Source organism: Helicoverpa armigera, chromosome 10, assembly GCF_030705265.1.
Source record: "Helicoverpa armigera isolate CAAS_96S chromosome 10, ASM3070526v1, whole genome shotgun sequence".
In the NCBI taxonomy this organism is placed as follows: Eukaryota; Metazoa; Arthropoda; class Insecta; order Lepidoptera; family Noctuidae; genus Helicoverpa; species Helicoverpa armigera.
In genome coordinates, this window is record NC_087129.1 from 2,455,353 (window position 1) to 2,471,255 (window position 15,903).

The 15,903-nt window shown below is 35.3% G+C and overlaps 1 protein-coding gene across 2 annotated transcripts; it reads left to right on the top strand.

Annotated features, from left to right (window-relative positions):
• Nucleotides 1-98: 98 nt before the first annotated feature.
• LOC110374405 (N-acetylgalactosaminyltransferase 6) lies at nucleotides 99-15,844 on the top strand. 2 transcript variants are annotated; one of them, XM_064036721.1, is made up of 13 exons: nucleotides 99-406; nucleotides 1,314-1,524; nucleotides 2,210-2,261; nucleotides 2,734-3,045; nucleotides 6,425-6,613; nucleotides 7,556-7,733; nucleotides 8,624-8,741; nucleotides 10,575-10,685; nucleotides 10,972-11,130; nucleotides 11,511-11,573; nucleotides 12,031-12,164; nucleotides 12,684-12,795; nucleotides 13,092-15,844. In XM_064036721.1, the coding sequence occupies exons 1-13, from the start codon at nucleotides 378-380 to the stop codon at nucleotides 13,284-13,286; spliced, it is 1,863 nt and encodes a 620-aa protein (XP_063892791.1). In that variant the 5' UTR covers nucleotides 99-377; the 3' UTR covers nucleotides 13,287-15,844. The 2 variants fall into 2 exon arrangements, with proteins under 2 accessions (XP_063892791.1, XP_063892792.1); XM_064036722.1 differs by having other exon boundaries at nucleotides 100-292.
• Nucleotides 15,845-15,903: the final 59 nt, after the last annotated feature.

Sequence of the window (15,903 nt, forward strand, 5' to 3'; positions counted from 1 at the left end):
CCATTTATCAAATGTCACTTTGTTTTATCTCTGTCGCACTTGCACCAGTTCTGTGGAAACCTGTTTCATTTTCACTACAGAGAAAAATTGATTACATTATCTTCAATTTAGTAGTATTGTGGCACCGGGCGGTTTAGTTTTTGTATTTTATTTCGTTCGTGCCTTCGTGTCTTGTTGAAAATCTACTTCTAGTTTTTCCTTGATGGTGATGTATCAAAACATCTTTTGTGTTATTGTTCGTGCTTCTTTGTGAGAGGACAGTTTTCGCACGAACCCTGTATGCAAATTTTGTGTAAGTATTGTACATTATGCAAATAAATAACTAATGTAACGCCGCACACTTTTGATGAATGTTAGTGTTTATCTAGCTTCTAGACATGAATAAGCGACGCTGGAAGTCTGTAGAGTAAGTATTTTTTGTAAGAAAGTGACATTTTTGCTTACTGCAATAATCCCATGTAGGTTTTATACATAATTAAATTGATACCCATATATGAATTATTATCTTGTGGCGGTTTAGTTATCATTTAACTGATAATGATATCTGATTCCTGGTATCCTGTTCTTAAATTATTATAATTATGTATTTCGAAAATCATTTTATTGGCGTGGCTTAAATTGCTATTAAGGTTTTTTTTTAATTGGTTTATATTTAATATTTTTTTTAAGCATTCATTTTGCATTTAATAAATAATTAACATACTTAATTAAACTACAAGTCTTATGTTCCAGACAGGCAATTGTATCAGTACTAATTGTTTCTAATGTCCTGTAAATTAATAGCGTGGATTACTGTCTGCTAAAACCAATTTATTCATATTGAGTGAGCTGTTGTTTTTTAAAATCTCTTAACAAGCCCTAGTGTAACCTAAGACGACCCACTGACCAGGTTTCTTAATTCTGCATGATGGCCACTCATTACAGCCTTTTTATCGTCCCAATGCTGGGCAAAGACCTCCTCTCACATGGTGAAGGATAGCCACTCATATGGTCTTTTAAACCCTGGCTGCTATTGAGCTTTTGACGCTGGCTTTAAGTGCTCCCCAGGCACCAATTATGCATTTCTATACATTATGTATGCACATAGTTAGCCATGGCATTGGGACTGACTCAAGATAATTTCCATTTATGTGTATGGAGTAGGATTTGATGAAAACCATAGCGAAAATTGTAGAACATTAACAATTTTCTTAAATATTTTTCATATTTTAAAAATAAATAACAAAAAAACTGCATAATGAGCACCTGAGAGAAAAATTACACTGAGATTAATTATCATTGATCACATTCTATAACAGCATCATTTTTTTCAGCATAATGAGTGTGTCACGGCGCCAATTGTTGCGCCTTCTAAGGCTCCGGAATCTTCTGATGCTCACACTTCTAGTGGTACTGTTGTACATACTGAAATTACTGATGAACTTAGATGCAAGTAATCAGTTGGCAAACCAAGCTGGGGAAGCATTTAATATACCGCAGAGATTTCAGCAAGATCGAGATATTTTTGTACCTGCAACTTTGAAGGTAAGCTTCATAATCGTACTGTAATGCAAATGCAAAAAAATTGAATGCTTGTTCCTTTTATATGCATAAATACCTGGATGGATTTTGATAAAACTTTGGAGTAGCATGTAGGTATGTTAGAATAACATAATTGACGGCTAACTTATTATGCATGTGTGGGCAGAAGTGCCAAAGCTATCTGCTACATTTATAAATTAACTGTAGATCTTGAAGATAAAATAGATTATCACACATTAATAATTATTAACTGATTTAAATATATCTTACTTGATCATGATGATAATTTTGATATTTGTTGAGAAATCTGCAGTAAGTATTTTTTAGGAAAGCACAGGTATTTAATTAATTCTAATGGTAATATATTTTTAATATTTAGATTTTATGCATTATAAAAATCTAGAATTGAATAGACCTCTTTATTCCTGTTATCTACACCAGCAAGTACGAGTATTTGATTGACATGCAGTATTCAGATATAATAGTACTGAACAAAACCTTTAAAATCATGTTTGATGAATAATAATATAGCTGCATACTATTTTATTGCTTCAATGCCATTCACTTCGAAAATACGCTATTTATCATAAAGCTCTGGTAAATCGAGGTCAATAAACCATTTAATACAAAACTTTACCATTCAGAGAACCCTGTCTAAACTGTGCTTGATAAAACAATTTTATTTCAGAAAATTGACTGGCATGACTATGTGCTGATACAACATGAAAGGAAACGAGTGGGTGCGTATTATCAACTGATTACCAAAAAGTTTTGTAACCTGTTTCAACTGCCAGTCATAAAAAATTGTAATTAAGTTAAAAAGTTTCAATGCTAAACCATAATAATTGGTTTAGCAATTTATGTTTTTATGTTTGTTTCATGAATGCAATAGTATAAAAATAATTTAAAGCATTGTTACCGCCAACAGCAATCATTGATTGACGTAAGCAAAAAAAAGCTAATCGCAGTTTTTCTAAGACACATCTTATGTTTTTAAAGTCTCATATCCTGCAGTTTTTATGGAAGTACAAAATTGCGGTATTCAATGTCCAAGGTACACTAGCCGACTATTAATAGCATAAATCTATGTTCTGCATACAAATAGAGTAATGGACATTGAAATTGTCAAACAAAGACTAATGTCCTCAAAGAATGCTTAGTACGGAAATAAGCAGGAATGCAATCCATTACATATTTGTTTATTTCTATTAGGAATTGGTGAGCAAGGATTGCCAGCACATTTGCCAAAATCGGAGTCTAAAAAAGAAAGCGAACTATACGCAGTGAATGGATTCAATGGCGCTTTGAGTGACCAAATTCCTCTGAATCGTTCTCTACCTGATATACGCCATCATGACTGTGAGAAGAAGCTGTACATTGCGTCTTTGCCAACCGTGAGCGTAGTGGTTCCTTTCCACAACGAGCATTGGAGTACGCTGCTCAGAACCGCCTATAGCGTTCTCCTACGATCACCCAATACTCTGATAAAAGAAGTGTTCCTAGTCGATGATGCAAGCACCAAAGGTAAGAATATAATAAGTTATGTGTGTAATTGGTAGTAATTGGCCACAAAATCGTTTAGTTTAAACAAACGATAACGTTTTATATTGCCTATTAAAAAGTCGTTGCATGTTAACCAGTTAATTTGTAATTTAAAATCTGACTTTCGCACATACTTCAGTATTTGGCTGCAACCAGCAAAGCCCAATTATATAGGAACCAACTGATGCCAAGATGACTCCAAGAAATAGACGTGTTCCTTTGGCAAAATAGGATGCCAGAACGTCCGTTAAACGTGTTTGTGGAACTTTATATCCACAAATACAACCGCGATTACAGGCACACTAGCTTTCCAGCGGTAATCAATTTATTCGTTGGCTGCTGATGCAGTGGTCTTGCTTAGCTTGCTATTGATCTATACGTCGAGTGAGCCATATAATTCCGAACGGGCATACTGTTAACGGATTTTAAATAAGAAATACTAGCAAATTTTAAATAAATAAAAAAAAATAAACACGTCTCTTTTTCTAGTTAATTCCATACAAGGCTCGTGTTGATGGCCGGCCGTGACTTTCCAATCCAAAGTCACGGCCTGTATTCTCAAAGCAGGTTGAACGTCGGACTCATTCGACCCTGAGACAGTTTTCAAACTAACTTACTACTTTATAGACTTGAAACTTCAGTGATTTGTTTGTAGAATATACAGGTGGGGCGGTGTTAGTTAGTCAGATAAGGTTCGCTGTCTCGATCGATATAAACATTTCTAATTTTGGCAACATTTCATCATAAATTGCTCATCCACGGTATAGATTGGACTTTAAGAGACCATGACCCTTGAGTTGGTGTCGGTGTTTCTTCTCAAGGTAGTCAGCCGGGAAATACCGGTCTCATCTCGCTTATAAAAAATGTTTGTTGTGTACTAGTATCGATTTCAATCAATTAATAATCTTTATAACTATTTCTAGCATTGTCTTTGTGTATTGTGTAAAAGCTATTTCTATCATAGTTCTTACAGAATTCTTTGAATCACTTAAATCTTTCAAAATGGAATGTTTGGGTTATTCATGCGAAATTATTTCCTAGCAGCACAGATTACTAAATGGTTGCTACGTTAGTCGCAGTCTGTAAATATGGACGTCCCTCAGGGGACATAACACTGGATAATTAACAAACATTTGATAACGTTTTAGCTATACTTGAAGTAACTCTGTCTGTCGCGCTTTCATGCCAAAACGAATGAACCTATATTAATTAAATTTAATTCACAGCTAGTGTAGAACCTTCGAAAGGACTACTTTTATCAATCTTAGTGCGTATAGTAGTTCCATATGATTTCCTGCACAAATGTTAATTTAGGATTTTTGTTAAATTAATTGTGTTAAATTATAAAATAAAAAAAGTTTAACTATTTCTGTGCGATCAGACTGAGCCAGTTTCTGCGCGCGTTCATATCAGTTTTTGTTGTTTATTTTTCTTGTTCGATATGAGTTCGAAGGCCGTTGGCTGTTAATAATGTTACCTTTCGTTAACTGTCGAAAGGACGGCTTTACCTAGTGTAAAAATTTCGACATAGTGAAGGGAGACCCGTAAATATTTATGTGTTTGTTAATTAGTAAAGTACTTGAATAGTTGTTTTATATTTTGACTTAGTAACCTGTTGCTTTTAGTAAAAACTCAAATTATATTTCTCACGATCTTAAAAATATTTTTTTCGGTTGCTTGCTTATTCTTTTACAAAATTCTGTGCACGCGTATTCGTCCTCCAATTACCGTTGAATTTATTTCTTAGCCCCATCTGCCCCTTCAACCTTTCTCTCAAAAGTCAACGCTTCACTCTCGGCTATTGTCGTTCCAATTATTAATTCAGTACTTGAGAAATGTGTACATATTTTACACAGCTGTTCAGGTGTATCTAGAGGCCAAGCTATCATAATATTGATTGTTTGCTCCATCTAATTGTCATGCTTCAACAATTTTGTATGGGTATTTGCGTTATTAACCGCTCGTATTGAACGTATGCTAATTAATGCTTTTACTTCGCTTGGATGTTTATCTTGCCGTGTTTTTTATTGATGTTGAGGACATAACTGCAGTTGTAATCATGTAAATAACCGTTTGTTTGATTGTACGTTTTAATGCTTGGTTATCATTGAACGGATATCATGTCGACGTAATAATGAGGCTCATTTGTTTACTACTTATGCTGTAATTGGATGAAGTAACTCTAAATTTTAATGTTGTTGATAAGTAGTATTATGACAGCACTTCTAATATTAGAAGTTTGATAGATTTACTGCTTGGGATATTTTTGTCAATTTTATCAGCAAAATGATATGGGGACGTTGCAGTAATCTTATGGGCTAGCTATAAGTAAGAAAGTAGTATATACGGCGGTACATAGTTTGTCATATTCTCCATCAATGATTTTCTCACCAAAGTCATCTTGTCACTGCACTAAAGCATACACAATACACATAGTAATTAAGTTCCTTACTTTTGCCGAGAATCGCACCTGTGAATGGAGTTTTGAAGATGCCCATACTTATGACTCCGTTATTGAAGGCACAGTTCGCCGTGAATAAATTGCCTCTAAAACCTTGTGTTTAATGTTCGATGCAAGGCCTTATACCGTTGGAATAATCTTCTGACAAAATATGACTAACAGATACCTATGTGTCTGTCGTTATTTCTGTCCACAAATACTTATTAAATGTATACTTATTTGAAATTCTAAGACCCATAATAAATTCTTACCATTTCATGTCGCTAGAAACATTTATTCATAACACAATCATATTGTTAGTGATTTTCTCTGCCGATGATTTACATGAGTTGAACAAGGGTATGCAAATGGCTTTACTTCATGATGCTTCAGAATGTAGGATGTCATTTCCTGCTTTATTTCTTAGGTACTTGTTTATGTGGTGTAGTTCTTAAGAAGTCATATGGGTATAACTCTGATAACTCATTTTACATAACTACCTTTACCTTTTAAACCCGTTTTACCTATTAAATCCTTTGTCGGAAAGTGCTTCTTTCTGAATTTATGAGATTAATTGTATTAATCAAGGTACTAATCAAGGGAGCGTGAGATCTCTGGATCATGTCAAGCTTATGAATAAAAAATTATAGAAAATTTCATTTTGTAAGTTTTTTCATGCACATGCGACTACTACTACTGCACCCCCCATTGAAGGCGTTGCAGTAGTAGTAGGTGCAGCAGTTACTACTACAGTAGTAGTTCGGGAATGCCCGAAGGAATTAATCTCAAAATTAAATACATACCTATTTAAGCATCCCAATACGAACTGTATTAAAATTGAACGACTTTCAAACCAAAACGCTAATTTTAGCTTCACAAAAACATACTTTCAGTAATGTGTTCTTATTAACACATTTTCAGATTTCCTAAAGGAGAAATTAGATGTATATCTAGAGGAAAACATGCCGAAAGTGAAGGTCATTCGCCTTGAAGAGCGCAGTGGTCTCATTACAGCTCGCCTGGCGGGAGCCAAGCGGGCCACGGCTGATGTCCTAGTGTTCCTGGACTCGCACACCGAAGCCAATGTCAACTGGTTACCGCCCCTACTAGGTCTGTGTATGTATTTGTTTGTTATTGTATCATTTTATTTTTGAAGGTTTCTGTACGGAAAAGCAGTATCAAAGTCAAAAGACCATATAGACCTATTATAGGTGTTTAAGAAACGACAAGCTAGTTGCGCGGTTCTAAAGAGTGGGTCTTATGGAGAAGAACCGGCAAGAAACTCCATTTATTGTTACTCCTATATCATATAATTTTTTTTCTACAGTCAAGCTATTTTTCTCTTTTTTGCGATGTGTCTATGAGTATCTGACTTATTGTTCTGCATCTACTAACAAGCGTACGATGAGTTGTATATTTGTACGGAGTTATTTATAAAACAGATTGTCTAATATAATTGTTTCCATGATGTTGTCGTATGTTATCAAAACAAGCATTTTCTAAGACGTTTCTTCACAATGAACTATACGAGAAATATTCTCAAGCCTCCTGATTGATTTTCTTCTACTTGTGTTTGCGCAGCAGTCAAAATGCCCAATCGTGTCACATGTACGCATTGGGAAAAAGTTATCTGATTTCAGCTGTTACTCGATTTCAAAAACAGTGTCATTTACAAATAGTTAGCTCTCATATTTACTAAATATTCTGTTTTCCCACAGAACCGATAGCGTTAAATTATCTCACGGTAGCGTGTCCGTTCATAGACGTGATCGCGAATGAAACTTCTTCCCAGCAAAAACACATAGGAAGTGGTGAAGGGTGGGCGTTTTGGGGACCGTCTATTGTAAATTCCTAACGTTCAAAAAGTGCTATCTTGCAGCCAAGTTTGAATAAATGATTTTTGATTTTGATTTTTTGATTTTGAAACTTGATTGAAGGAGCTCGATTTGCCTTCGTATTCTCTTACTCTTTAGATCGTGCTATTCTCAGTATAGGGTGTATTTTTCTCATAAAATATGTTTACAAAAACCTATAAATATGCTTTTTTTACAGAACCGATAGCGTTGAATTACCGCACGGTAACGTGTCCGTTCATAGACGTGATCGCGTATGACACGTTTGAATATCGCGCGCAAGACGAAGGAGCTCGCGGCGCGTTCGACTGGGAGTTCTTCTATAAGCGTCTGCCAATACTGCCCAAGGACGAGAAGAATATGCCGGAGCCTTTTGAGTGAGTATTACCAATTTTACCCAACATAACCTCTTGATTAGCATTTCAATATGGTTCGCCATTCTTCTTCTTCTACCTGCAGTATTTCCAATGTTATACTGGTCAACAAGTTTTTGCCACATAAACCAGACTTTACTTTTTAGGATGTTTTCAGTGCGCTGAATCCAAATTTGTCTTCAGAATTGTCCTGTTAGCTCGGGATTTTGAGATATTCTAACCTAAATGTGCGAAAGACACTGTTTTAACCATTTTAAGGCCTATGAAGACCGGCGAGTTTTTTTTTTAACCTGAAAAAGTATTCAAGGGGTCTCAAAGAACAAGTCTTTTTCTTTCAAATGGCGTTGAGCTTGCTAAATATCAATTCCTTTCACTGAGATATTACAATTTGAAGTATACAAGTAAAACTCTCATATAATTGGAAATACTCAGTATATATGGATAAAAACTTGTTAACTTCAAATCGCAATAACTCAGTGAAAAAAAAAATGATATTTGAGCAAACTCAACGCCATTTGAAAGAAAAAGACTTGTTCTCTGAGACCCCTTGAATACTTTTTCAGGTAAAAAAAAACTCGCCGGTCTACAAAGGCCTTAAAATGGTTAAAACAGTGTTTTTCGCACTTTCAGGTCAGAATATCTCAAAATCCCGAGCTAACAGGACAATTCTGAAGCCAAATTTGGATTCAGCGCACTGAAAACATCCTAAAAAGTGAAATCTCATTTCTGTGGCTGGAACTTGGTCTAATTTTGTTGACCAGTGTTATTTGTGGTCGGCGCAATATGTTTTCATGTCATCTATCAGGCAATCCATCCATCGTTTCTTTGGTCTAGTCTATCAATGATATGTTAAATGGTAAAACTAGAAGTAATAAAATATCTACCGTTTTCAGGAGCCCAGTAATGGCTGGAGGACTGTTCGCAATATCGCGCAAATTCTTCTGGGAGCTGGGCGGTTATGATCCCGGTTTGGACATCTGGGGTGGGGAGCAGTATGAGCTGAGCTTTAAGGTTTGTTCAACAATTTCTTCTAATGAAACTTTTATTTCAGCGTAGTGTGATCGAGGAAATAAGACTGGCTTACAACACATTTTGTAAATATTTTTTGTGTTATTCAAATATGATCCGAATTTGCTTTTTGAACTTTTACAAGCATGATATACATTTATATTTTGTGGATACATACTATATACAGCCTTGGCCAAAAGTATTGAGCACCCATGACATCTTTCAGTTTTATGCGGAGTATCAAATAGAAATAAAACAAAACTTTTTTTTTATTTGTAATTTACTATTTATTCATTGAAAATTAATATTTTGTGGGTCCACCCTTTGCCTTAATTAAAGCAGAAATTCTTTTTGGTAAACAGCTAACAAGATTTACAGTCTTCAGCAGTAATTGCGTTCGATTCTAGGCGCAGGTAGCGTTACAATTCTTCTCTGTTGTTAATTGTGCGGCGCCTAACTCGACGCTTTAATAAACCCCATAAATGTTCTATGGGGTTCAGATCAGGCGACTGGGCAGGCCAGTCAAGAAGCTCTATGCTATTTTCCCGAAACCAAGTCATAGTGCGGGCAGATTTGTGGCAAGGCGCGTTATCCTGCTGGCATTTATCACTATCCATGTTCGTGTCACCGAAAAGTTTCGTGAATGAAGGCAGCAACGCAGTTTCTAGCACATTTATGTACTTAGAAGAGTCCATGCGGCCCTCACACACGAACAATTCGCCAACTCCAGAATCGGTCATGCAACCTCAGGCCATTATACTGCCGCGCGCCGCCGTGTTTTACGGTTGGGACCACACACTCTGGCTTACATTCTTCGTCCACCCGGCGACGCACAAAGGTCACACCAGGTGTACCAAAAATCTGCAATAAAGAGAAAAATATTGAGTTCCGGGAATAAAAAGAACTTCCTCTATGCATTTAGAATTTAAACCATTTTATATTATTTTGTGAGGGCATTATATTGACTTACTCACCTCAAAGTTTCATTTGTCTGACCACATAACATTTGACCAATCTTCAGCGGTGAAAGTTCGGTGTTGTAAGGCCCATTTGTACCAAGTTTTTTTCTTGCTCTCGGAGAGCCATGGCTTCTTCCTAGCTTTACAGTCTTTCAAACCAGCTTCCTGAAGCCTTCTACGAGTAGTTCGAGCAGAAATTGCTTTCTTTATTTGTTCTGAAAACTCAGCAGCGAGCTCTGAAGATGTTTTTTTCCTATTTCTTAATGACTCTCTCAGTAACTGACGAGCCTGACGGCCTATGGTGATGCGTTTGTGCCCGGTTCTCGGTCTATTTTGATGTGATCCGGTATCAGAGGTATAATGCACGGATCGGCGGGAACATTTCAGAGTTTTGGAAATCTCTACTTGTGATTTCCCTTGCTCGTGCAGAAGCTGTATCTGCACTCGTTATTCTAAAGAAAGTTCGTTTCATTTTGGCATATCGCAACTACAACACTTAAAACTTTGAAATAAAATACCAAAGGCGCACTAGATCACTGGATGTTGTCACAACGAGCGATGGTAGCGAACTAGAAAATAAATTCAAAAATTGTAAAAGACACATTTTTTTGCACCCAGGTGTTTTATTGTCAGCTGCGGCATAAGTCATTGTTTAAAAATCTTTGTAGATAACCGATAAAAGAATACTTCAACGATAGATTCGGGTTTCTCCCATAATTACCGTGATCTAGCGAAATTTGTAAGGTGCTCAATACTTTTGGCCAAGGCTGTAGGTTTTTCTAATTCAAAGAAGTTTGCGCATATTCCTGTAAAATTTCATGTATTTTTTACTATTTTATTTAATTTTATTTATTAAATAGATAATTGTGTGTGTCAGATATGGCAGTGCGGTGGTCGTATGGTAGACACTCCGTGTTCCCGCGTGGGGCACATCTACCGCAAGTTTGCGCCCTTCCCTAACCCGGGACACGGGGACTTCGTTGGAAAGGTGAGAAAAATATCTACAGATCAAGTTAACTTTTGTGGATAGAATTCGGGGTTATTGTTTATATTATTTAATTTTAGAGATAAGTACATTCATAATTTCCCTTTTGAAAGATTGACATCCAAAAATAAAACGGAGGAAAAATGGATTTGCGCTTTTAAAAATGTTCGATCATTTCATCACTTTTGATCGTAACATTTTTTCGCTTAGAATATCAACGAATCATTTATACTATATTTTTTTCTTATTTTAATGTGAAATATAAGTACTATTTACCATTTAACTATAGAACTACCGTCGCGTCGCCGAAGTATGGATGGACGAGTACGCCGAACACTTGTACTCGCGTCGGCCTCATTACCTCAAGATAGACCCCGGAGACATCTCAGAACAGAAGGCCCTCAGGGAGAAACTACAGTGCAAATCTTTCCGATGGTTTATGACTCAGGTAAATATAATTTTAAACTTTAATACCTCTGCATCTTCATCAAAAATCTAAATCTTTTATTACCTACTACTTTAGCGGCTACTTAAATAAGCTCTTTTCACGTGAAAAATACAAGCGGACAGCAACCCCACAAATTCACCACTTTCTTCTATTATGGCTGGAAAGAAGAAACTGTGATGGACATTTCCCAGCAACACGGCTGTCTATCACAATTTAATCATGGATTTCAATTTGGAAACAATACGTAAATGAGAAAATGCCAGATGATGACGATGATAATAATTCCGGAAGATGAACAATTCCATTCTTAAAACCAATAAAAAAACAATGAAACCCATAAAATATGCGCGGTTAATAAAAACAACATTTTTAAATTCCAGATCGCATTTGACTTGACAGCTAAATACCCGACCGTGGAACCTAATCCATTTGCCAAAGGCCGTGTAAGTATTAATGTTGTTTTCTTTTAAACTTGTACATCTAGAAATGATGTGCTGTCCCTATATATTTCATTATTTACTTCCTTATGTACCTGAAGTTTGAACCAAATCGGATGGATTTGCCCACACCCTTTTTTGCGAGCTACAGCCGCATCTGACCAATAGTAACCTATTAATATTTAAAACGTCTTTTGCATTCCATAATGTACCTATATAAAGGTAGAAATATAAAAGGTTGACACAATTATGGGCACAGCAAGCGAGTATTTAGAAAAAAATGAATTGTTGTACGAAAGTCTTACTAAAACTCGAGAATGGCTGGATTGATTTGGCTGATTTTGGTTTTAAAATGATTGTAGAGGTCTAGGGAAGGTTTAAACGAACACAAAATTTGTTGGGTCTGCTGGTCTTTTGATAAGACTTAATAATCTGAATAAAATATTAACATGAAATCTTCCAGGTTCGACCAGCTTCCAACCCGAAGATGTGCATAGATGCTAACCACGGGGAATCGATGGACAAGCTGCATATCAAGCCCTGCTCCGATACCGAGACTGAACAAGAGTTCGTCTTCTCTTGGCATAAGGATATCAGGTCAGTTGTGAGTTGTAAAGTGAGTTTGCTTGTTTGTTGTGAAATAGCTAGATCTATTGGGATGTGGTATCTGGAGTCTGTTATACGTGATTTTATCTGTTTGAAGGTTTCCTCGAGATGCGTATGAATGAAACCAAAAACAAAACCAAGATCTAAAAAAAATGGTGTATTTCTACGATTGGTGTTTTTAGTACAAAGATAACATCACAACCAGACCACGCCATTTAATCATGTCGTAATTTTATCATGAAGTTCTGATTACGCACAGGGGGCGCTACAGTCTGTGATACCATAATCTATATATATAAAAATGAAACCCGCTTTCCGTTGTCACGACATAACATGAAAACGGCTTGACCGATTTGGCTGAAAATTAGAAGAGAGGTAACTTAGATCCGGGAGAAGGTTTTAGGAAGTTTTTGTCACCATCCGGCTAAGGGATACGGGTGGAACCGCGGGCGAAAGCTAGTCATAAATAAATCAAGACACATTTTATTCAATATTATTTTTTATTTCCAGGCTTTCAACGCGGAACATCTGTTGGGATCTGCCGGAGTCTGCAGCAAAAAGTCCGATCCGATTGTTTTCGTGTCATCTTGGAGGTGGTAACCAGTTATGGAGGTACAAAACGGTAAGTTCAGATATGAACCTGTAGAAACATTCATCATCTTAAAATGTGTCGTGTTTTTCGAATGAGTAATAATATTTATGGCATTCATACTAATTTTTGTTTTACTTCGTTTTGTGCGAGGTTTTATCTTCAATAACAAGCTTATAATAATAGATAGGGTGAACTCATAAAACATATGTACAAAACAACTGAATTGAGAACCTCCACCCCTTTTCCCCTGTTCTTTAGAATTCGGTTAACCAAATGGACTCAATTAAAGGCATTTTTTTCCAAATACTTTTTTTTTATTATTCTAGGACACGAACCAAATAAAACACGGCGACGATGACCACTGCATCGACTGGAGTCCTTCCACCCGAGACCTCTACATCAACGCCTGCGACGAATCCAAAGGCACACAGCGCTGGAACATCGACCATGTGGATGACGAGATGATGAAGAAGTGGACCTCAGTCAGAACGAGGATCACGGGACCTGTAGAGGAGGCTTAAACTTGTGTGGCCGGTTGCATTGAAACTTTGTGAGTTGTTTTGACTATAGAGTTTTGTTGATGGCAAGGTTAACCGGTTACTGATAAAGTCTTTGAAAGGCTGTCAAAACTTATCTGACAGATCAACTATGACTTGTTCTTGGATAGTAATATCTTTCAGAAGTTATAAGCAGCCTTTATCTGGCAGGTAGCATTAACTATCGGATAGCTAACTAAGGCTATCGGTAACCAGTCAACTGGGCCTTATTTTGGTATCAAAGTATGAAGTCCATTGCCACACATTCTTATGTATAGGTGACTACGTTACTTTTTACATTTCGAGATCAGTATTTTGTAACTGTATTTGACTTTTCGATCTTTAAACGATATCAATGAATTTCCTCGAACCATTTTATTCGTAATTTTTTTTTACATTATCAGTATTATGTGAAGCGAGTAAATGTTAAAGGAGGTTTTAATGCAACCGGCGGCCGCCTTCTTGCTATATGGAACCCAGTTCAAAAATCGATTGTGAGATATTTTTTGTATTGCGAAAATACTAGTCTGCAAGCCGATGGGCTTGACTCTATGTGTGTTCAGGTGGCTTTTCCAATAAGTTCCTTCATGCAATATTTATACAGGCATTACAGGTAGAAAAAATCAGGGTTTTTTTCTTAGCCGACTTCTACATTCTATTGTATCCATCCATCCATACACTTAATACTGTTTATCTGTCGAGCTTTTACGCGAAAACTACTGATAACATAATATGTGAAATAAAATTTGGTACACAGTCTCAAGTGTCAGAAAGGATACTTTTTACCAGGTTGAGGGAAGAAGTTCTGCTAAAACGTGAGAGAATCCGCGTTAGCAGCTAGTATTATATGTAATATATTTTTTGTTGTTTCCCAGTCTCGAGAATTTTAACATCTGACCGTAATAGTGTTATATAATGAATAACTTCGTAGGTTGACTTTATGTACGTAATGAAGGTACTACTTAACTTAAAATGAGTGATAGGGCTACACTTGCCATTGGAAAGAAACGATGCTTATGGTAAAAATAATAATGTTAATTTAAATAATATTGATTTTGACAAATTAGGACGCTTTTGCTTCCAATAAAAATACCAAAAATATAGTAATGATATGTTTTTGTAGCCTAACTTAGTTGGATGTAAATAACTGTTATGGTAGGTATTTAATGTTAGCATTTTGATGGTTTATGTGCAAATCTATACGTGGTTTTATTAATTGATTCAACTTGGAATACGTACTAATCAAATAATACTTGCAAAATGCGTATCGAAATTGTGGAATATTTTTTTATTGTTTACCGTTTTGTAATATTACTAACTTTTTTTTGAAAATTATGCAATATCTCTTGATAAATAAAAAATCTTTGACGACTTTTGTCATTACATAATTTGCTACATTCGATATGGGATTTATACAGAACTAATTTTTAGGGCTTACATAATTTTCAGAAGATATTTTTAATTTATTGACTTTCTTAAATAATTTTATGTTCGTAGTATTATTATGTGTTTAGAAGAGAAATTTGAAGTGGCTTGATCTTTTTAAGAAAGGAGATCTTATCTAATAATGTATTACACATCGGTTCTTTATTTTTATGGTAGAACGTTGTGTATCTACATTCTGCCAGTTGTGTTTAAATTCCATGTTATAGTTAATGAGCTATCCTATTAATTAAATGTGATAATGATACAAATTATAACTGAAAACATTTTTATGTCCTATGATAATGTATTACCTAATGTTTAGATCAAAAGTTGACGATTTATTAATTTACAGAAATAAATGATAAAGAGGCACGCATTTACAGCAGCATAATAACTATGTGTGTAGATATTTCGAGTATATTTTTTTAGTAGATGGTAGAATATAAATAGTTAGTGGAAATTAGTCAAGGTTAAAATTAACTTTTAAGTAGTTATTTATTTTTAGGCATTATGAAATTTTGAATGTTAACATACTATTGAGAACTTTCGATGTTGAATTAGAATCGGTGTTATTAAATTGCTAAAATGTTATACAATTAATAAATCTTTGGACATTTCAAACCTTTAATGAATACTTCCAAATGTTTAGTGTTAAATCTGTATTTTTCTACGCTTTTATAGAGGCGAGGATGGGCTTTAGTGCCATTGATACGAGTATGTCGATATCGATATTGTATAAGATGATTGGTCACGGTAAATATTGAGTGCTTGGTATCTTAATGCTAAAGTAGGGTGCTTGTAGGTCCTGCTAAAACTATAACCGTGAATAATTGCGTGATATTTGCCGAATGAGGCCGTATATGTTAGAAAATGCTTTTACTTTTAAAGCCATAAATTTCGCATTTTTGTACAACATAGACTATTTCGTAGTGATGTAGGTATGTATGTGTGTTTCGAAATATATTTGTTGTGCTGTCATATTTTTTGTATATACCTATTGTATTGTTGATTTGATTGTTTGTACGAGTCTATTCCATTGTGAAACATATCACTAGTTGTATATAAGCACTTATAGTTTTATTTGTATATTGATAATAAATTATTTTTATAATGCACAAGTGATTTTTATTCAAAAGCTTTTTAACCTTTATGTATATAGGTTTCTAAATTTTTTTGG